This window comes from Lissotriton vulgaris, chromosome 2_1 (genome assembly GCF_964263255.1).
Source record: "Lissotriton vulgaris chromosome 2_1, aLisVul1.2, whole genome shotgun sequence".
In the NCBI taxonomy this organism is placed as follows: domain Eukaryota; kingdom Metazoa; phylum Chordata; class Amphibia; order Caudata; family Salamandridae; genus Lissotriton; species Lissotriton vulgaris.
The window spans coordinates 1,570,443,679-1,570,467,954 of NC_141687.1; the positions used below are offsets into that span (position 1 = coordinate 1,570,443,679).

Genomic DNA, 24,276 nt, shown 5'->3' on the forward strand with positions numbered 1-24,276 from the left:
ACTATAATATCAGCTTATGTGGTGATTCAAATAAATTATATTAAATATTTATTTTTCAAATAAAACAATATGTTGTACATGAGTGTATTCTATTTTAAAAACATTGGAAAACTAAATACAATACATAGTGTGACTCTACATTGTGTCAAGTGCTTTATTTATCCTACCTACTGTGTTGCAAACTTAAAACAGAGACGAAAGCAGTGCCCCATTACGTTGTCAATTAGGGTGGAGGGAGGCAAAGAAAAGAAGTAAAGTACATGTCTACAGATGTACTGCTATATTCAGAACATTGTATGAAGCACTGAATAAACAAAGTCAGATTCAAAACATACACAAAAGAAGGCTGCACAAAAGATACCCAAAGGAAAGCAACACAAATAGCACACCGAATTTTAAAAACAAACTGGTAAGTAGGCAAAAGAACAAAAAAGCTAACAAGACTGCCACAGATGCTACGCTGTGGAACTCATTCTGAAGAGAGGTAGAAACATACTGTAAATAAAACGGAATACTAGTAAAGAAAAATAAAAAAACATACGTGGATGACAAAGTCACTGGAGTAATACTCTGTTTCCTAACACAAAAAAGGATTTTGCAAAAATTATATGTACGAATGTTTAAGGAGCTGCAAAGGAACCCATTCCCCGGGATTCAAAAAATATCATTAGGAACTGTGTGGGGAACACCAATGCCCGCACGGTGCCAGCCGGCTCCCCGCATCCTTCGAGAGCCGGCATTGCTTTGTCAGAGAGAGCAGTTTATATGCTGCTCTCTAACAAAAAGCAATCTGATTTCCTACTTGAAAGACACTGCAGCTTAACTTGCTCTCTCTTTCAAATAGGAAACCGGTTTGCTGTGCTAAAGTGGGCGCTATGACGCTCCCGCCCTACCATACCAAACACTAGTGTCCCGGGGGTGGACACCCCGGGACACTGCAGGAGTCGGCCCTGAGACATGGTGGTCCCCAGAACAATCAAGAGCTCCAGGACGGAGGCCGCGCGACCCCCTCTCAACATTAAAAAGCCCCAAAAAGTGGTAATCCCTGGGGCTGGGAGGTCCGTGCCGTCACAGACCCCCGCCCCTATTTTAAATATTACTGCCTCAGGAAGGTGGCGGACCCCGGGGCATATACGAGGGCCATGGGGCCCCCCTCGGCCACACTTCAAAATAAAACATGGCTGCTAACACTTCCTAGCTTGAAGCGTTGACAGCCAATTAACATGCAACTCGTGATTGTACGGATTTCCGTCGGCGTACGCCACAATTTTCCCATTTTAAATAAAAAAAATATATAGAGCTTAAAAATCCATGAACGACCCTCTGAGCAAGCCTACAGGATCAGGATGTTTCTACCATGCCCCCTTTCCTTATTTCTCAACTTTTTTTTTTTACTGTTTTCTTGTGACTCGGTTCCAGCGACCAACAACACGGCTGCCAACACTTCCTGGTTTGGAGTGTCGACAGACAGTTGACAAACCAGTCAGCATGCAGCTTGTGCTCGTAAATATGTGTACTCCGCGATCTTTCTATTCAAAATAAAATAAAATAAAGATAGCCTAAAAATTCTAAACATAACCCCTGACGAAGCCTACAGGGTCAGGATCGTTCTACCCCGCCCCCTTTCCTTATTTCTCAACTTTGTTTACGGTTTTCTTGTAACTCGGTTCTAGTGACGAACAAGATGGCTGCCAACACTTCCTGGTTTGGAGTGTTGACAGACAGTTGACAACTAATCAGCATGCAGCTCGTGCTCGTAATTGTACAGATTTCCGTACGCGTGCTAAACTCCGTCTCTAGATATCGCTATGATTTTACTTGTAATTTGGACTCGTTTCTTGCGACCAACAACACAGGTGCCAGCACTTCCTGGTTTGCAGTGTCGACATACAGTTGACAACCAATCAGCATGCAGCTCGTGCTCATTATTGTACGGATTTCCGTACGCTTACTCCGCGATTTTTCTATTCAAAATAAAATAAAATAAAGATAGCCTAAAATTTCTAAACATAACCCCTGACGAAGCCCACAGGGTCAGGATCGTTCTACCCTGCCCCCTTTCCTTATTTCTCAGCTTTGTTTACTGTTTTCTTGTGATTCGGTACTAGCGATGAACAAGATGGCTGCCAACACTTCCTGGTTTCGAGTGTTGATACACAGTTCACAGCCAACCAGCATGCAGCTCCTGCTAGTAAATGTTCATATTTCCGTACGCGTACACCACGATTTTTCTTTAAAAAAAAAAAAGAAAAATAGAGCCTAAACATCCATGTACGACCCCCTGAGCAAGCGTAAAGGCTCAGAATGTTTCTAGCCTACCACTTTCCTTATTTCTCAACTTTGTTTTACTGTTTTCTTGTGACTCGGTTCTACCGAGGCACAAGATGGCCGCCAAAACTTTCTGGTTTCGAGTGTTGACAGACAGTTCACAGCCAATCAGCATGCAGCTCGCGCTCGTAATTGAACAGATTTCCGTACGTGTGCTGAACTCCGTCTCTAGATATCGCTATTATTTTACTTGTAATTTTCTCCGAAACTACTGAACGGATTTACACCATTTAACAAAAAGCACACTCTGCAAACCAAACTCTACCTCTCTGTCAAATTTCGTGTAATTCCGTTCAGCCGTTGGGAGTGTAGCCCTGGCTAAAGGTCCCTATGGAAAATTGCATGGGGAAAACACGTTTAGGGACCCTCCTTTTTTCTCAGCCCCCACTTGACGAATCACCCCCAAACTTTCAGGGAAGGGGCAGAACCAAGCAGGCCATTTTTTTGGAGGAATTCACGAAGATACGTCCACCGGTGCCAAAGGTATTTCAAATAGAATGTTGTGGATTTCCTATGCAAAACTAGGTCCTAACTATAACTACCTACTGGCGACCGCCAGTAGGTAATATATATATATATATATTTATACACACGCGGAAACTCCAAACACCACTTCCGAGTCAGACGGGAGTCAGACCGGTGAGGAAACATAGGAGACGGACCACCAGATGCGCTTCACAGGATCTTTATTGCAGGAAAGCCGGTAGGCAAGAGGGCACTACGCGTTTCGGGCTTGAAAAGCCCTTGTTCACATGCAAGTGAGCCAGTTTGAGTTTTTTAATTTTATAATGCAGTGCACACCCAATCAGCCCGCCCAGTCACGTGATGTCAGACATTCACAGAAATGAAAGACATACTGCTCCTGTCTTAAGGAGTGTGGTGCTACATTTCGCATTTCCATTTCTATAACAAACACTATAAATACAATGAAATGTCACTTTCTGCAAAACGTACAATGTAGTTCCACAAGTATTATTAGAGATGGTTTCATATAATTAATTTCAGGATAAATCCATTGAGAAAAAACTATAAAATACCCACATAATGTATTGGCGGTGACTGGAGGAATTGAGGCTGATTATAAGTGCAAATATATACAAATTAGACTGGTTCCAAGCCTGCGTCAAGTGGAGTGTATTAAAGTGCATAGGGAAATAAGGGGAATAGGGATAAAGTGCTAAATCCACATATTGCAAAGTATCCTGTGTATTCAATGCATAAATGCAAACAGTAAGAGATAGGACCCTGTCCTTCTATATATCTCATAAAATACTGTAAAAACATTTGATACTAGATAAAACTACAATATGTAAAATTCATTATAGCTAAAAACACTCAGTGTAAAAAACAGTGCTAGTAAATATCATGCAAAATTTGATAAAAAGTGTATACAAAATATTAAATAACAGTATTTACAAAATTTAGAGAAGGTAAGGAGTTACTTTTATCGATAGTAGAATGGCCAACAAGGAACTTGACTGGCCAAACAAATAGCTGGTTATACAGGCACCATTATTGGTCACTTGGAAAAGAGTATTTGGCCCACTAGATAACAGAGAACCTGACTATCTAGAGGGAAGGACAGCAGGGTTCAATGAATTTATCAAAGACTCAATATTGTAAACAGGAGGCATGTCACAAAAAATGACGGAGATCCTCAGTAATGTTGAGCCCATTTGGCCATTTACTGTCAAATTCGAGGATCATTCGTGATTCCAATTGTCTGAGTTTGAGCTCACGGTTGCCACCTCACCTCAGTTTGGGGATTGAAGCTAATACGTAGTAGGATTAGCAATTGATGTCCTTATTATGCGAGCTCAAAAAGTGGCGTGCGACCGGATATGCAGGATCTGAGTGCAAAATAGCTCGAAAATGCTGCAAAATTCTGACATGTACGGGCTGTTTGGTACTGCCTACATAATTGAGGCCACACGTACATGTCATTACATATACATTTTTTTCATTTCAAAAACTTTATTTCGATTTCATATAGAAACCATAAAAGTATACATAAACACATTTTAAAAGACATTTGAGTTAATCAACCATAAAATCACAGTACATAGTTACATAATTATTAAAAACAAAATCCATCAGTATCTCTTACTGATCACCAAAGCTGATCTAATAAAATTTAAAACGGCATTACAAATGTGTGCAGTTGACAAGGATAACAAGCGATCATATGCTTCTTTGTAATAACGCGTTTCGAATGTTTCTAACAATGGTTTAAGGAAAGTGTTTCTTGGTGCTTTATACAAAGTGCAGAAAAGCATGAGGTGGAGAGTATTTTGTGAGACCCTATTGTTACAAGGACAGTAGGGTAACTTCTCCCACCAACCCCCCTGCATATACAGCATATTCTGTTTTGCATGTATGCTGGCCTTTGATGGGGATCTCCGTGTCGCTAAAGGGGGTTTTGTAGTGTGTCTTATTCATTCCGAACTTACATGCTCTACAAGTAGAACATTTCCGGAATCCCTCCTTAATAAGCCAATTTGGTTTGCATTTGAGCTCCGGACTACTCTGATCGAGCACAGCACCCATACTCAGTGCACGACGAAAGGTGACCATAGGTTTGTCAGGAAGCATATTGCCCAATACATTGTCAGTTAGTATATATATATATATATATATATATATATATATATATATATATATATATATATATATATATATATATATATATATATATTATATATATTACCTACTGGCGGTCGCCAGTAGGTAGTTATAGTTAGGATTTTTTTTTCGATGCAAAATCTCAAAATTCTATTGTGAATAACTTTGGCGCCGGTTGACGAATCTGCCTGAAAATTTCCTCAAATTTGCCTCGCGCAGCTCCGGTCCTTCCTTGACAGTTTGGGGGGGATTCGTCAAGCAGTGGCCGAGATAAAAGGGGGTCCCAAAACGTGTTTTCTCCATGTTAATTTCCATAGGGTGGTCGAACTCACTTTTAGCCCGAACGGCTGAACGGATTTCCACCAAACTTGGCAAAATTGTAGGGACTGGTAGCCCGATGTGCCTTTGCTATGTCTCAAGATATGTGCTCCAGTGGATTTTGAGTAATTTAGGTTAAAAAAAATATATATATCTATGGCCGCGCCCCGGTACGCGCACCGGGGAGCGCAGCGGGCGCTACACGCGAGGTGCGCACGGAAAACTGATTGGCTCTCGGGTGTCTGTAAACATTCGAAACAGTCCGGACCGGCCGCCATCTTGTGTCTCGGTAGGATAGGAGTGGAAAAAAAGGGGTAAATGAGCATAAGGGGGCAGGGTAGACCCCCCCTGACCCCCTAGGTTTGATGTGGGGGCTATAAAAGGGCCCCGCGGTGCAAAATAATTTTTTTTTTTGATTTGCGCGGGGGGAGCGCCCGATACGCGCACCGGGGAGCGGACCAGGGAGCGGCCCATGGGGAAAGAAGAATGACAGAGTTATTAAAAAATGTGGCCTTTTTTTATAAATTGGAGGTAGTTCTAAAAAGAACTGGTTTTTTTCTTCTTTTTGTTGTTTTATATTTTTTTTGTGTTTTTGGAACATTTTGTACTTTTTTTGGCTTTTGTGAACTATTTTATATTGTTTTTGTTATTTTTATGCAGAGAAACGAAAAAACAGGGAATTGAAAATGGCTCAACTGGAGCAAAAAAAAAAAAAAAACATTGGGGTTTTTGGGGGCATTTGTGGTTGTCCCCAGCAAGGACAGTGAGCTTTATGCTCAGTTCACCATAGGAGATGGTCTTACCACAATGGATACATGTTATACAGAAATCCGCAAACCGTGGCTGAATGCAAGGGACCGTCTCCCTTGCCTCTGGTCCCGATGGAGTGGGTTGCTTTCTTTTGGAGGTGGTGCTTGAAGATTGGGGAGGGTTACTGGCCAGTTCCCTCATCTCTGCAGCAGAATAGTTCATGGGATGCCTGCGCTGCATGTGGCGAATCATGGTGTTGTTTCCAAAAGAGTATTTTTTATTAGGGTTCCCCCTAGAAAGTTCCATGCCACAGATTAGGCAAGTCACCTTGGCCGCATTGACTTTTTTCTTGCCCTCTGGGATCGAAAAAAACTCCCATACAATGTGTGGTTTTGGCTGGTATGGGGTATTGTGTTCTTGCAGCCATCTTCTCCTCCCCTCCTCCTCCTCCTCCTCCTCCTCTTCCTCCTCTTGTTGACCACCAATGTAATCATGTGGTGGTCCTCTGGGTGGTTGTGGTGGTGGTGGTGGTGGTGCAGATGCTCCAGCTGCTGCTGCTATTGAAGCCATTTCAAAGTACAAAATATACCTCAAAGATTGCAAAACAGGTCTTCCTAAGTCAAAGGACAAAGTCAGAATAAGGAAAAAAGGTGAGGTCTTTCATCATTTGGAAAAAAAAAGGCCTGAACCAATGAGAAGTGTTATTTTCAGGTCACAAGACCAGGGATGTCATCATTATAAAACCAAAACTCTTCTGCACCAATAAAAAGTGTTATTTTCAGGTCACATGACCGACGCGCTTACGCGGCACGCCCCCGGGCGTGCACCCGGGCGCGTCGCGTAAGCGCGTCACATGTTTAGGTTGCGCATTCGTATTCGCTCAAGTGCTTCCGGGTGCGCTTACGCCGTGCGTATCACGTGGACGCGGCTACGCGATACGTCACGATGATGTTTTCGTTCGCGGCAATAGCGCTAACGGAACGCTCTCCGGAGCGCGCCCTGGGGTGCTTCAAAAGACTACGCTTTCCGGGGCGCTCACCGTGGCGCGCCCCGGGAGCGCTCCAGGGTAAAAAAACAATAAATAAATAAAATAAAAATATATACATTAAAAAAATTGTTTTAAATACAAATAAAATATAGGATTCATTCATTTTCAAAAATATTACATTTTATAGCTATAGACATTTGCTATTAACAACAATTTGAAATTCAAAGAAAAAAACATAGGTTTGGGGCCTTATATATAGTTAGGAATTAGCATTTAAAAAACCTATGAAATTCACTGAAAAAACCGTAGGTTTCACACCAGTTATAGTTAGGAATTCGCATTTAAAAAACCTATGAAAGTCACTGAAAAAACCATAGGTTTCACATCTCCATCCAATATTGAGTTGACATGGACGTTTATTTAGGGGACAACTCCCTCACTTCATTTCTTCACCTCTGTGCTCCAGCCTGGGTACTAAATCTAACTGAGCACTGATTCATTGTCAGGTCCTGCTATCTGCAGGCTTATGATAATAATATAAAATAAGCACAGCCTCCACTTAACTTTAAAAGGAACATGCGCCCTGTGCTTATTTAAAATGAATTCAAGGCTGTGAGCTACTCTGAAAGTGGCTGAGAGAAACTTGCAGCTCGTGTTCGACTAGTTGGAGAAACCTGGGTAGAGAAATTGCAAAATGTCCCCAGTGACCCTGAGTGTCACGATTGCAGATCCCGGGGGGTCTGGCGAACTACAAATATGGCCGACGTACGGGGGCATGCATGCGCGGAGGCTGGCCAGGCAGGTCAAAGCACAGCCACCCCCGAGCAGTAACGCTTTGCGTTCCTGTTTCGGGAGAGTGTTGCTTACCTTCCAGGTTACTAACATTGCTCTTCCGGGGCGTCGGGATCCTGGTCCGCGTCCTGTTTCGTTGCAGCGTTGTTCCTTCCCGGATCTTCTCTTCTCAGTGTTCCTGTTCCGTGCGCCTCCTCCACATGGTAGACTCCGTTTTCTCCGACTACCTGCTACCTATAAAGAATAAAAAACAAGACAAAACTGCATTACCGAACAAGACTGTAACAGCGCTTGGCGCTGACTATATTTCAATGTTCCTTGTCCTAGTATATACTTATACTTATCTGAGCCTGTGTTCCTAATGCTGCGGTTATCTGTTCATCTGCCTGGGATTTAGTTGCCTGTTGCAAGGAAGAATAAGCTAAACAAAAACAGCAGTTCTGTTGGGAAGCACGAATACTTAGTTTCACTGTACTTAATACATATCATGAAGCATGTTTCCAACATCAAATGAAAGGCACAAAAAAACACACTATATTCAGTTCTAAAGCTAAGTTTTTTAGTATATACTTTTTTTGAATAAATCATTGGTGAAGTCTTAGGATGCTTTTTCTCAAAAGCAAGTATAGCCTCTTCATCCTCTATGGCTTCAAGCAAATCTGTTTTCACATATTCTGACGGCAACAAGATGGAGAGCTCTCTAAAACGTTCATGAGCAACATCTAATTTTGCAATCAGGGCTGGAATATATGTGGCATATGCTGCCCAATCGTTTTGTAAAGAATTTTCAGTCTTTATTCAACAGTCTGAAAGTGAGAGCTAAGCCTACCTCCATTTTGGGCAACATGGAATGGTCGATCTAGTTATTGTCACCTACAAATATTCTGATCCTTTGCTACATCTGCTGGAGCATTAGTAGCAGGGAAAGGGATTCTGTTGATGAAACTTTTGAATCTGGATGTTGGTAAAGAGCTCTTGTGCATCATCTACTTTGGTCCAAAGGTTTTGTGCCTAAATTCAATGAATGTTTAAAAAAATCACTAGGCGATTTTTCAAACTTTTTCAGCTGCATGTTCTAAACAATCCTTTTGTCCAGAGATACTGAATGTAAGAAATTCTGGATGGATGTCTTCCCTTTCAAGGCAGGGTTGGGAGCTTGCACATGCTGAAAAATGGTGTCTCCACTCTCCACCTCACCCAACAACAGACCTGAATAGCATGACTATTGCTGCCCTAAGGTGGGAGGAAGTATGAACGGTTTCTTAAAAAAATGGAAAGAAATTATGTGAGTTAAATGACTATTGTACATTATCCATGGTGGCTATCTTCGTTATGTCCTCTATACTCTGTTCAAGACGGTGACTTTACAATCTGTGATACCTTGATGGTAAACATAAGGAGATGATGGATGGAGCACTGAAACTGTTCAGACACTCACCCCCAGTCAAATCTATTATTGTTCTTTAGCTCACTCTGCCACCTCAGTTCAGACATAGCTATATGCAAATCAGTCTTGACCCTGTGCCTCATGGGAACTGTCTAGCCCGAATTGCCAAGCCATGCCTTCCTTGGACTAGAAACAAGCATCCTGGAACTGGTTTCGGGCTAACAACCCTCTTCAGCCAGGCTAGCTTGAATCCGGTGGCAAAGTGAGCAAGGGACCCTAGTCTGGGTATACCCTGGCAACTTAGGGTGAACAAAGCAAACACAAGGAGATGATGGACGGAGCAATGAAACTTTTGAGACACTCACCCCAAGTCACAGATCTGGGTTGAATCCATCATCATTCTTTAGTTTATGGCGAAGAGAAGACTAGGACTCAGTACAATGAATATTACTATTAGGTAATAGCAGCATTACTCTACTAAAGCACAATTGAATTTAACATTGAATTCATGTTACACCAACAAACATAAGTATACCAAATATTTACTTGAGCCTTTCTGATTTCCTGTATCAATGAAACAAGAAATGTAATAGCCCTTGTTCTATCATAACAATAAAGAACATGCCATAACATTACTTTTTTCATATCAGATAGCTAAATATTTGCCTTATGGATCAGAGAGAATAAAACGTGAGATACTCTAAAAATATAAGTGGCTTGAACATAATATCCAAGCTGTGTTCTAAAAATTATTTTAATTTTAATTTCAGATAAGAGAACTACCAGGCAAGGTGAGAAGAAAAGAACGAGTCAACTCTCATTAAGTTGAACTTTTCATTAATTTGTCGCAAGGCAACTACCATGGCATCTTCCCCAAAAATCTTGTTATCAGATGAAGTCCATTATGCTCAAGCATTACAAGCATTCCTTGACAAGTCGACAGAACATGTGTGCATGCAAGAATTTATTTCAAAGGATTTTCCAAAAATAATTTCAGGGTAAGTTATTCTGTTTATTCATTATATATTGTTGTCACTGGGTAGGTATAGTTACATAAGCATTTCCATACGAAATGCCTTTTGCATTTTTTTGAATAACTTTAGTGCAATTTGACAAATCTCCATAAAACTTTCTAAAGCGTTTTCATCTAGTTTTTCTGTGGGAAGTTTCGGGGTGATCCATCAAACAGGGGTTGAGAAAAAAAGTTGGCCTCAAAATGCAAAATCCTCATGCATTTTCCAAAGACTTCTTTAACAAGCTCTCCCGCAAAAACTGCTGTAAGCAATTACACCACATTTTGAATTAGGATGCTTGATCTTAGCTCATTGATTGCACATTTAGTGATTTGGTATAAATCTGTTTAGTAGATTTTGAGAAATGATGGTTAAAATGTATTTGTATACCTTGAAAGTTGGGTTTGCTGGACTCTTGCAATTAAAAAATGGAACCATATGTTTGTACAAGAGGCCCTATTTTCCCATCATGAATCTCGAGATGCTTCCGCGAGAGTGAGCCCTCTCATTGACTGTCTATTGGAGGTTTAGAAATGAAATGGCCACGTCTGCATTTGTGTTTTGAGTTTATAGAGACAGTTGGCCCTATCAAAAAAAATCCAAAAATATAGCAAAGAACTGCAATGAGAACTGTGTAGTTTAGGGAGTGTTGGAAGCAAGATGGCGGCTGCCTGAGGCCGTTGTAGCGAGCCTGCCACAAATATTGTGAAATGGAATTTTGGAGTCAGGGGGAAAAAGGATTAAGAGATTCTACTTACCGATGGGAAATCAAGGATTCTTAGCTCTTGGATTTCCAGCGTCACAGCTGACTCCTGATCAGGGGTTGGAGGCTACCCGGGGGCCGCGGTGTTGCAGGCATGCTGTGGGGTGCTGGATCAGCTGGTGACGTTGGTCTTTGCATACAGGGGCTGTCATCACTGATGAAAATCAAGCCCCAAGGACGCCGCCCAACACCTTGAGAAGGCAGGGGTTGGGCTGTATTCCAATACCAGGGATGCAGTCTTGAAATTCGTAGAGTCCTCACATCAGCGCCGGGGACAACCATGCAGCCCGGCGGGAGCAGCCACATCCAAGGTCAGCGCAGATCGTCTCGGCGATCCGAAGAAAAAAACAAACAGCAGACATAGCATCTCCGGCGTCCGGGAACGAGAATTGTAGTGAGTACACGGCCAAAATCCAATTTTGTTGGGTGGTTCAGAAGGGCGCAGCGGTCCGGTCCGGGGGTGGGGAGGGGGGGAGGGAAAGGCGGCTGGCTAACTCTCCAGATCCTCCACCACGCCGCGCCTGACCCTAAGATGGAGGCCAAAACTAGAACAGGCGCCATTTCCTCCCATGACGATCGCTGGAAGTCGACCCTGGCAAAGGGGTGCAGCAGATACTCTACTCCTAGGCCGCAGAAGCGGACACCTGGGACTCCTCTACTGCTCACAGAGGAGACGATTGGAGGCCGGGCAGGAAATCGAACCGCCACAGCGAGCACTTGAGGATTTAAATGCTGACCTACCTGTCATCCTTCCTATGGGAAGCCCTTGTGCCCGTTTCGCAGAGCTTTTTCTAGCCTCACTTGGAATACGCCCGGACTGCTCACTCGAACCAGGGCACACCTCATCTCAGCCATCCTCCGCTGTACTGAGCCGGTGATGGGGCTCCACCGCACGTGATTCACTGTCTGCTCCCTATTGGTTTCACTACAGATAGCCCCTCCAGGGTGACAACTGCGGCGCAGAACCTGGTTAATCGCGACTGCAGAGCTTCCCCAAGTCACGGTACCATTAAAGTCTATTGTTTAAACCCTACACGCCAAGACGGAAGAGAACAGGCGGGGTCAGTCCTTATGCCGCTGATAGCTAGAATGTCAGATAAGGTCTCAAGCTTTTTCCCGCCAGCAGACAAACAACGGGCTTCAGATCATGACAGGGAGACGTCCGATATGGCCCACACCAAGGAAAATTTGATGTCCTCTTTATGAGACTTTAAAGCGGAATTGCGTAGAGAACGGCGTCAAGACATCCAAACCTCCTTCGATCAGCTGAAGTCCGATCTCACCACCGGATTGCAGATCTCCAACGCGATGGGGACACAGTGAGCACTATAGCCCACCAGATCCATGGGAACTTCTTGCCGAACTACCTACCCCCTACCCCTCCTCGCTCTACTCCTCTCCACTTTCCTGCTTTTGACCTCTGCCCTCACCTGTCCTGGCCCTAGTTCCCACCCTGTTTATCCCCTTGCTCTACTCCTCTCCACTTTCCTGCTGCTGACCTCTGCCTTCACCTGTCCTGGCCCTTAGTCCCCACCCCGTCTATCTGTGAATTTTCCCTCGTCATTTGAGATCTAGATTTTTGTGTCTGATGCCCGATGGAGCTACCTGGTAAAGCTATAGGGGACACAGGTCGGGGATTCCCTCCTTGGATGTCATCTACCCAGTCGGTCTTCAGCCAGACTTCCTTTCGTCTCTCCTGTCATCGCGTCCTGCATCGTCCCTCTATTTTTGTCTCTCTTTCTCTCCTCTCTCAATGTATTGAGACTGAACTATTTTGTCGAATGCCCGATGGTGCTACCTGGTTTAGCTATAGGAAAGAGGGGCCGTGGACTCCCTCCTTGGTCGTCACCTACCTAGTCGGCCGTTAGACAGACTTCATTTTGTCTCTCCCTGTTGTCTCTTCCCCATCCCCCCTTTCTCTCCTCCCAAGCCCCCTCCCCTCTTCGCTCCATTTACTATGCCCCCATATTTCTTTAATTGTTTTTCCCATTGAGACCGAGCTATTTGGCCAATGCACTGTGGAGCTACCTGATAGCTATAGAGATGGGTTTTGCGTCTTCCCCTCGACCGTCACCTACCTAGCCTGACTTTGGACAGACTTTCCTTTCGTCTCTCTGCCGTAACTCCCTACTATCCCTTTACCGCTAACCCCTTCCCCTTTACACTTCAATCATCTCGTCTTCTATGCTCTTGCATTTGTTTGTCTAGCATCTGATGTTAATTGGAACTGATGTAATCTTGTAATGTAATTTTTGTGGAACCTCATGTAAAGTGCTCTGATACCTCCGGGTCTAGCCAGCGCTATATAAAACTCTTGAATAAATGGGTCCCAAAAGACTGTCCGTGCTGCAAAGAGAAAGCTGTCCTCACCCCAGTGGTGATTGCAGACTTATTAGGCGGCGGGGGCAAAGGCAGGCAAGGTCCAAGATGGATGCCTATTTTGGTGAGGCCAGCATCTGAGAATGAGATGGCAGCAGAGAGCGGAAAAGGCAGGGTTTCCTCAGGACTACGCCTCGCTAAAGCGACAAAGTTGGAGCTGCTACATGCTCCAGTTGGAAAACAGGCTGTAGCTGAGTCAGAGTCAGAGGCACCAGGCTCTGCTAAAAGATTGGTGCTAAGGAATGGATCGGATGCTATTGGAGGTGCTGTGCAGCACGCTAGCATGGTGAGGAGCTACACTTGGGGCAGCGAGTGTAAGAACCTTAAAATAGGAAGAGCTATTGAATCAAGGTGTGGCTAAAACATTGGACAGGTGTCAGCAGGAGGGTCCGGGACATATCATGTCATCCCTAAATCAGGACAGTATGAATGGGGGAGCACAGCAGGCAGGGGGAGGAGAGCTAAGGAGACACCCAACTGATAAAGGCCCCCCAATCTCTAAGCGCCTCAGCAAGTGGATGCCATAGGCCCGTTCCTAGCCCAAGATCAAGGCACTTCACATGCAAATCTCGAGGATGACATAGACCCTAGTGACAGTTTTTTCTTCTTCTCTGATGGTCCAGAGCGGTCGGCTGACAGTTCTGGATCCTCTAAAGCCTTGAGCGAAAATGACAGTGACCCACATGTAGCTGGGGTCTCTCTCTTTACAACAGAGTGACAGCCTGGGGGAAAGAGAATGGGGCATCATATGCAGAGGGCTGCCAGCTTGAAATGGGACTATTCCCTAAATACCGTCCAAGCCACAACGCCCCAGGGTGCCCTTGGATTACATTCCCCGACAGTGTGCTTTAAATGATTATGCGGTACAAAAGGGGGTGGTGATGGACGGAGCATCTGAATCAATCAAACACTCACACCCAGTCAAAAGATCTCCACACCACTGGATTCAAGCAAGTCGGGCTGAAGACGGCTGGAATGCCAGAAACCGGTCCTCGGAAGCTTGTTTCCGGTCAAGGGAAGGCATGGCTTGGCAGTTCGGGCGGGACTGTTCCCATGAGGCACAGGGTCAGACTGATTTGCATATGGCCATGTCGGAACTGGGAGTGGTGTGGAGTGCAAAAAAATGATGGATTTAGGCCCAGATCTCTGTACTGGGGTGAATGTATGACATTGTTCTGCATTCTGTCCATCAACTGTGGTTTTTGCAATTGTCACCCCGAGTGGGATGGGTATGCTCAGACGTGAGTCCCATGCTCTCCACACCACTGGATTCAAGCAAGCTGGGCTGAAGATGGCTGGAATGCCAGAAAACGGTCCTGGGAAGCTTGTTTCCGGTCCAGGGAAGGCATGGCTTGGCAGTTCGGGCTGGACTGTTCCCATGAGGCATAGGGTCAGACTGATTTGCATATGGCCATGTCAGAACTGGGAGTGGTGTGGAGGGCAAAAAAACGATGGATTTAGGCCCAGATCTCTGTACTGGGGTGAATGTATGACATTGTTCTGCATTCTGTCCATCAACTGTGGTTTTTGCAATTGTCGCCCCGAGTGGGATGGGTATGTTCAGACGTGAGTCCCATGCTCTCCACACCACTGGATTCAAGCAAGCCGGGCTGAAGACGGCTGGAATGCCAGAAACCGGTCCTCGGAAGCTTGTTTCCGGTCCAGGGAAGGCATGGCTTGGCAGTTCTGGCTGGACTGTTCCCATGAGGCACAGGGTCAGACTGATTTGCATATGGCCATGTCTGAACTGGGAGTGGTGTGGAGTGCAAAAAAACGATGGATTTAGGCCCAGATCTCTGTACTGAGGTGAATGTATGACATTGTTCTGCATTCTGTCCATCAACTCTGGTTTTTGCAATTGTCACCCCGAGTGGGATGGGTATGCTCAGACGTGAGTCCCATGCTCTCCACACCACTGGATTCAAGCAAGCTGGGCTGAAGACGGCTGGAATGCCAGAAAACGGTCCTCGGAAGCTTGTTTCCGGTCCAGGGAAGGCATGGCTTGGCAGTTCGAGCTGGACTGTTCCCATGAGGCACAGGGTCAGACTGATTTGCATATGGCCATGTCTGAACTGGGAGTGGTGTGGAGTGCAAAAAAATGATGGATTTAGGCCCAGATCTCTGTACTGGGGTGAATGTATGACATTGTTCTGCATTCTGTCCATCAACTGTTTTTTTTTAAATGATTATGCAGCACCAGGAAGCGACCCGGGCGGATGCTTGCAAAGCCCAGAGTGAGGCAAGGAAGTTACAGGGCGCAGTGATAACAGTGTAGGTTTTTCAAATGAGCAATTTGTATTTATTTAAACAGTTATTCCTACAAGAAAACAAAGTATTAATAAGGTGCAGTGGGTAAAAAACGGGGTTGGAAATCAAAAGATTTCCAGACATCAGGAAATTCCTCTTATACTGACTTCACACATATATTTACTCCACATAAAATAAAATAAACAATTACTAGTCAAGATGTGGTTGTTGACGACGTTTCGAACTCGACTAGAATAATGGGATCATCATCAGGACAGCAATAAATATCTATGACTGAGAGTTAGCCTGAATCAGGCTAGACACTGATAAGGTAGGAAAGGGGAAGGAAAGACAAGGAAGGCAAAAGTTAGAATAGGTTTGGCAGTGATGGAACTGCATATGTCAATGCAATGCAATGCAAAATACATTCATTCCTGACAACACGAGTGGAAGGAGTGATGTTGGGCCTTCACAATGTGATACTGAAATTTATTAGAGGTGAACTGGATGAATGGATCCACTATATTAGTACGACAATACTATGCCCAGGGTGGTGTGATCAAAAACCTAAGTATAGAAACAGTTTGCTAGACACGAGTGATGTTGAGCAGTTGGAGGCCGAATATAGATGATCAAAGAACTCACAGGGCTGATGCTCTTGCCCCAACAGAAGTATCCAAGAGAGGTCTACGTTCAATGATGATTTCACAGAGTCACTGGTCTCTGACAAGATTCAGAGCCTAACGGGGCAACATAGTGAGATTAAGTATGGTGTAAAATGGGCATGCAGTGAGAGTGACAATGCAATAAAAACTGCCTACAAGGGGGGTCAGTAGACGTAGGCATTCATCTGTTTCTTTCACAGCCGGAATGAGTCTCAACCTAGTGGGATAATTATGTGTTATTAATGCTAGCCACAAAATTGTGGCAAGTGTGGAAAGTGTGAGAGAATGAAACTTACATGGGGGCCACTGCCTCTCTTAGGGGCGCAGCGTGCAATAACCAGTTGGCCGAGTGACGTTAATAGTCACTGTTTGATGTCAATGTCAGTGGATCCCATGGTACTTGAAAAGGACCCTGAGAGAATACAGGTTTAAATTACCTCATTGTATAGCTTAAGGTTCGAGGCAAAGGCTGTTTCTAGTAGTATTTACCTGATTGAGCCAGCAAGAGAATGTGTACTTCTGATGGGCTGTGTACTCTGGTTATGATGTGCGGTACTGCTGTGTTTAGAGCGAGATATAAGCAGAGTGTGACATGCATGTGTGCAACCACAAATGTAGGTGAATTGTCAACGCCAATATTGGAAGGTGCAATTAGGTTGATGTGAATTGCAAAATGCTTAGGGTAGTTGCGTGTGTGGATAATTAAAGCATAAGAGATATTAATATTTGCAACTGAGGGGAGTATAAACTTGTGAGCCACCAAAAATCATTTTACATTAGCGAAGGTACCATAATGGTAAGTCTCCAGATGGTATACAACAATATGGGTGTGCGATCCTTGATATATACAGGAGTGATGAGCCGCAAACATAGAATCTAGAATGCGGGTCTGAGTTTAGGAGAGTTATAGAATCATAAAGACAAAGTCTGAATTAGGAGAGTTATAGAATCATAAAGTATGATAAGGAAGAAGAAGGCATGGGAAACTGAGTTGTTATTATTAACAATACATGAAGTGTGTTCCATTGTTTTCAGTTACGTGAGAATACAGTATTGACTATGAGAATTGGAAATAGAAAATTGGAAGGGGAGGGTGGAGACAGAAAAGGAGATCAGACTGAAAAGATATTGAGATTGTCAGAGCTTGAAATACTTAAAGCAACAAGGCAGTATTCAGAACACAAATACAGGGATCTTGAAGTATGCCTCAGAGCAGATTAGTCCAGTCCTCCATTCGGTTAATCTGTAGTCTTACCTTTTGAGTTGTTTGGCCAATATAAATTAGGTAGCATGGGCACAGAATAGCATGTATAAGATCTTACGTGTTACAATTTAAAAAATGGTGCAATGTTACATCTATGCTGCCAAAGTTGAATTTCTTGCTTTTAACAGTTAAGTGACAAAAACTGCAACCACCACATTTTAAATGCCCAAGTGTTGGAGGTGGCCCCCACATTTCCGTTGGTGTGCTAGAGGTTTTGTTGGAGAAGGGAGGGCTGCCCTGACTAAATGATCTTTAATGTTTTTGTTTTTACAATATGCAAACAGTGGTTGATCCAGTGTCAGACTCCCTGCATTCAATATTGTCCAGTGCCTAAGAATGCACTTTTTTACTTGGTTGGATATAGGAGAAAAAGTGGTGACACATACCAAGCGGTTGTTCTCTGCCTTGGATTTAAGCATTAACAGTGCCTCACGTGGACCGTACCAAGCTTGTTTCAGGGACCGTTTAACGAGTTTGCAGGGATAACCTCTATTAACGAGTTTGGTAGATAAGTTCCCAGCTTTGTGAAAATAATCTTATTTGAAAAAAAAAATCCTTCGTAGACGAAGAAATTGTGAGAAAGGTAGGGAATCTCTAAAGGCCCGAGGGTGACGACATTTGTAGGCAAGTAAAAAATTCCTTTCAGTAGGTTTCCTGAAGAGTGTAGCATATAGTTTGTCTTCATAGGCAAAAATCAGTAAGTCCAAAAAAGCAATCTGAGTAGGACTATGTGAAAGTGTAAACCTGAGTCCGTTGCAGGGGGCGTTTAACCACTCATGGAACAATCCAATGCAGGTGCGGATGTGCAGCTGACAGGGACTGAGTCTGCTGGCGTCTCACCACCTGGCTTTCTAAAAGGTGACTTTTTAAAACTTGCTTCTGGTTGGAGAGCATTAGGCTTTTATTGTAAGACTTGAGGGCACTTACTGAATACAGGACTCCTGTGTTCTCTCCTCCGGTACGTCGCGGCTGCATTGTCGATAGTAAGGAGGGAAGAGAGCACATTTCAACTTCTGGTTTAGCACTTCTGGCTGGGGCCCGCCAGGTAGGAAGCGCTCTAGCTGTGCTGCTGGGCTGCCTATTTAATCTAATGCAAGTGCGGATGCGCAGCGGATGCATGAAGCGGGCGCTCCGCTGGCGTGCCAAAGGCAAGCCTGTCTGCACCCGTCTGCGTCCAGCCAAGGCTAGGGGCCAGCAACCCTGTCTGTCACAATTCAGACACACAGGTAGTAATAAGATGTGACACAAAAGAATTGATACAGCTGAGACCAACTCCCAGACCATTATGTAGCCACTCAATCGCACTGCAATACCTGACAGGAAGTAAAATCACATGCACCCACTGTAAATGGCCAGTGAGGGAGGAAAGTGTCTGTTTAAAGGGGTCCCCAACAGAAAAAAAGGAAAAAAGCAAGATGGAGAATGGGGCTAAAAAACTGTAGGTCGATCCCAGCACATAAAATTGATATAAGATGTCTAATCGAGGAAGAACAACTGGATGTCTTATTTGTAACTGAGACATGGCTTGAAGAATGGTCTACGCCAGATCTCACAATGGCCCTTCCATCAGGATACAACATAAAAAGACAGAGTGGGAAAAACTGGAGGAGGAATAGCCATTATATACAAAGACATTCACAGATGTTCTATTACACCTGAACCCCTCCTTAACTGTGACACTATACTGCTCAGCATTAGGCCATCACCCACCCAAACCTTTTCAGGGATACTCATCTATCGACTACTGGGGCCCTGCAATACCTTCCAGGAACACTTCCCAGACCTCATAGCAGAGAGTATCACTTCCAAATGTGCAATAACCGTTCTAGGCGATTTTAACATCCACCTACATAAACAGAACAACCGCACTACCAATAGATTTATCCAAGACATGGATGTCATGCAGCTGGGCCAGAGGGTGCACTCAGCAACACACAAAAAACGACATATCTTAGACACAATATTGACCAACGATCCAAAACTAAAAGCAGCCTCCCCTACAACAGTGCCTTGGTCAGACCATTTTTACAACCCCTCTATCACTGGCTAACACGTACCTTCAAAAAATAGGATACATTGCACCCAAATTAAGTAGGAAATGGGCCAGAACCATCCCAGAAAAGCTGATAGAATCCCTAGAGAGACATACCACTGGAAATGACTGGGGGTGTAGAGTTAGCAGAGTCAATCTGGGACAAATAACTCAGTAATGCGGCAGCGCACTGTAGTAAGAAAGAGAGGACAGGAACAAACCAGATACAAAGGAAATCACCTTGGTTTAACAGCCATCTGGCATCCCTAAAAAGAGGCCGTAAAAAAATGAGAACCTGGCGGAAATCATATGACACTACCTTAAAGACACAGTATAAGAAAGAGATTAGACGCTAACACAACGATATCAAGATTACCCAAGGTAGATATTTCAAGGAAAAAATAAAGTCAGCCAATCACTCTTCCAGAGAACTTTTCAAGGTGGTTGAATCCATCACATCAATAGAACCGGATGCCTCTTCACAATCCTCGTCTAAGGAGAGATGCAATGTACTGCCAGCCTTTTTTTAAAATAAGGTTGAAAACATCTACAATTCCATGACAGGGAATAGAGATAATCCAGCCCCTCAAGGCACCAAGGCTTTTATTGGGCACACAGCAAGACCTATACAAAAGGAATTTCCAGCAAGAAATAAAGACACTACAACTAAGATTCTACAGGGCATCAATTCAGGGTCCCCTTTAGATCCAATTCCCCCTCCCATTCTGTTACAGGGGGGGAGACACAATCCTGACAACCGACACAGAGTTACTCACTCTATCCCTCAGGCAAGGGAAAGTGCCGAAATCCGGGAAACATGCAATAGTCCATCCATTGCTCAAAAAGCCACATGCAAACCCAAAAGATCTGGGGACTTCCCTCCCCATTTCACTCCTACCCATCTTAGGAAATATGGCTGAAAAACATATCAACCACACGCTGTCCCAGTTCTTAGAGGAGAATTTTGTGCTACACCAGACCCAAATAGGTTTCAGACTAGCACACAGCACTGAATCTGCCCTACTACTGATCACAGAAGAACTGAAGAGAATCATCGATCAAGGTGGTGCTGCTGCCATCCTGCTGCTCAACCTAAGTGCAGCCTTTGATACAGTGGATCAGAAAACACTCATTCTTAGACTAGAGAGAGCAAGGATCCAAGACTGCATGTTAAGGTGGATAGTATCATTCTTAAAGGACAGATCCTTTCAAACCACAGAAGACGGACACTTCTCAGATAGTCTAGAGGTCACATGTGTGTGCTACAGGGCTCCTCCCTCAGCCCTACATTGTTCAACCTGTACATGCAACCTCTGTCGAGATTGTCCAGGAATTTGGGTTGTCAATCGTATCATATGCAGATGACACCCAACTGGTAGTTTCAGTGCCAGGGGCCCGACTCAAAACACAACCTAGTGTCCCCCTGCATGGAAAGGGTAGCTAGCTGGATGACAAGCTGCAAGCTGAAACTAAACGGGAACAAATCAGAACTTATGTTCCTAGGTAACAATCTGCCACCACAAGTCACCATGGAATGGCCAAAAGAATTGGGATGTCCACCGGTGCATAAAAATTCCATAAAGAACCTAGGAGTGTGGATAGACCACAACCTCACCATGGAAACTCAAGCCAGGAAACTGGCCGCCACCTGTTTTGGGATTTTGCGGATGCCCTGAAAAATTCTTGACCTAATTCCGAGGAGTCCCAGAGAACAGTGATACAGTCTTTGGTGGTCTCGGGCCTAGACTACGGGAACTCTCTCTTCCTGGGGTCACCCAAATACGTGCTGAATAGACTGCATGTAGTACAAAATGCAGCAGCCAGGTTACTCAGAAGTATACCAAGATATGAATCAGCGAAAAAGGCTCTGAAAACACTTCACTGGCTGCCAGTTCAGGCCAGGGTCTAGTTCAAAGCACTGTGCATAGCACACAAAGCCTTGAATGGAAAAGAGCCAAATTTACTCAGGGCCCTGATCACTCTCAACACACCCGGGAAGAGCCCTAAGATCCTCTTCAGGTCACCTGGCCAAACCCACAAGGATTAGGCAATCCAGATGGGGAGGAAGATCTTTCACACAATTGCTGCCAAATCTCTGGAACTCCATGCCCATAGAACTAAGACTCCTTACAGATAAGATTGCCTTTAGGCAAAAAGTGAAGACATGGCTATTCCCAGGTTAAGTTACTGGTATAAGCTCTCTCCTGCTCCATATTGCAGGGAAGCCCTTAGGCAGCTCTGCGCTCTACATAACACAAACATAAACATAAACTCAGTCTAGGACCATTCCAAATCAGGAAAATATTGTCGTCATATTGCTTCTATTCTAGAATATTTGGAAGGAAAGGGTTAAATTATGACAAAATCCTATTGGTTTGAAGCCAGTCCATATACAGAATGGAAACGTTAGGTGCAAAGAAAAGCTCCCATGGAGGTCCTCTTGTTTGGTTGATAGAAGCTGCCATCAAATAGGAAAACATTTCGAGTCAGGCAAATTTTAAGAAGATGGTGAATAAATGACGTGGGGACTGAATGTGGGCAGGTTCTAGAATCCAGAATACTTTGGATAACATCAATCCCTTCATCCTGTGGAATGTTTGTATAAAGGGATTCGACATTCAAGGTGCCAAGTATATTTTTGGCCTGGTTAAATTGTAGGTCTTCAACTAGATCGCTTATGTTCATGGTGTCCTTTAAATAACATTTCGTAGATGGCCTTTAATAAAGTTGTCCACATTGCGTCTGAGAGGTTCCAAAACAGAACCACAACTGGATACAATAGGACATCCTGGTGGGGTATTGATGTTTTTACGTATTTTCAGCAGTGTGTATATCACTGGTGTCCTCGGTATTTTTGTGTTCAACTAGATTGATCATGTTCATGGTGTACGTTATATAACATTTCGTATATGGATCAAAGTCTTTAATAAAGTTGTCCACATAGCGTCTGAGTGGTTCTAAAATAGAACGACAACTGGATCTTCAAAATGAACTATTGAGGTTCTTCAGAAAGATCCGCCTACAGGCATTCTTTGTGGACAAACCTTACGCTGGGACCCCAGCTTACACCCACTTTCGCCCTCCATCTACATTCTCACTACCTCAGAGTTGTATACCGACTATAAATCAGACCTTTGAGAAACTAGTCCTAATGGAAGTCTTAGGCCTTGAACATAAATGGAGATTCTTTTCGTATAATCTCCCACTTCAAGAAAAAAATGCCTTAAGTGGGCTGAAACTAAAGGACAGTCTGATTATCAAACCAGCTGATAAAGGTGGAGAAGTTGTCCTTCAGGACATTGAACCATATAAATTGGAGATCCATAGACAACTATCTAATACTAATCATTGCAGGAAATTAACATCAGATCCCACAAAGTAGATTCAGGCACTTATTCTCACTGCAACAGAGGCAGGCAAAGCAGAAGGATTTCTCACTCAAAATGAATTTCTGTACCTCAACACAAAAACACAGAGGACACCAGTGATGTACACACTGCTAAAAAAACATAAACACATTGATACACCACCAGGACATCCTATTGTATCCAGTTGTGGTTCTTTTTTAGAACCACTCAGATGCTATGTGGACAACTTTATTAAAGACTTTGTTCCATCTACGAAATGCTATATAAAGGACACCATGAACACGATCAATCTAGTTGAAGACCTACAATTTGACTAGGCCAACATTATACTTGTACCGTGGACATCAAATCTCTTTATACAAACATTCCACAAGAGGACGGGATTGATGTTATTCAAAGAATTCTGGATTCTAGAATACGTCCACATTCGGTTCCCATGTCATTCATTCTCCATCATCTTAAAATTTGTCTGACTCAAAAAAAAATCCTATTTGATGGCAGCTTCTAAAAACAAAACAAGGGGACCTCCATGGGAGCTGTTTTTTCTCCTAACTTCGCCATTCTGTGTATGGACTGGCCTGAAACCAATAGGATTTTGTCAGAATTTATAAATTTAACCCTTTCCTTCCAAGTATTCTAGAACGGAAGCGATATATTGACGATATTTTCCTGATTTGGAAACGTTCTGAGACTGAGTTGATCATGTTCCATGAGTGGTTAAAGGCCCATTGCAATGGGCTGAGGTTTACACTTACACATAGACATACTCAGATTTAGGCCTGGGATGTAAATTCCGTTCCACTCGCAAAATTTGCTGAATTTGGATCATTTTGCGTTCCGTGGAGAACTTGAAATTGCCCAAAATTCTGCGTTTCGCGACTTAACAAAATGTTTTGCTTGTTCGCGTTCTCAAAATGCGTATTCACTAGATATTTCCCCCAGAGCACGCAAACAGCGATTGCGAAAAGGGAAAAAGCATCGTTAACGAGCAAATCCGTGTGTTCACGGAATTTCTGCGTGTTCGTAACGCGATTACGCAAATGCCACCCACCCCTACTCAGATTGCTTTTTTGGACTTACTAATTTTTGCAGATGGAGACAATCTATATATTACACACTTCAGGGAACCAACAGAAAGTAATACCTTACATGCCTACAATAGTCATCACGCTCGGGCATTAAGAGATTCCCTACCTTTCTCACAATTCCTTTGTATACGAAAAAATTGTTTTTTCAAACAAGATTACTTTCACAAAACTGGGAACTTATCCACCAATAATAGAGGTTATCCCCGCAAACTCGTTCAACAAACCCTGAAACGAGCTTGGTACTGTCCACGTTAGGCACTTTTAACGCCCTA

General features: G+C 43.7%; 1 protein-coding gene across 1 annotated transcript in view; it reads left to right on the top strand.

Annotated features, from left to right (window-relative positions):
• Positions 1 to 24,276, top strand: part of LOC147732919 (histamine N-methyltransferase-like) — a 490,500-nt gene that overhangs the window by 67,840 nt on the left and 398,384 nt on the right. The window contains exon 2 of the mRNA XM_086957452.1: positions 9,956 to 10,183. Coding sequence (XP_086813578.1) covers positions 10,047 to 10,183 — 137 coding nt within the window. The 5' untranslated portion in view covers positions 9,956 to 10,046. The remainder of the gene's footprint in view (positions 1 to 9,955; positions 10,184 to 24,276) is intronic.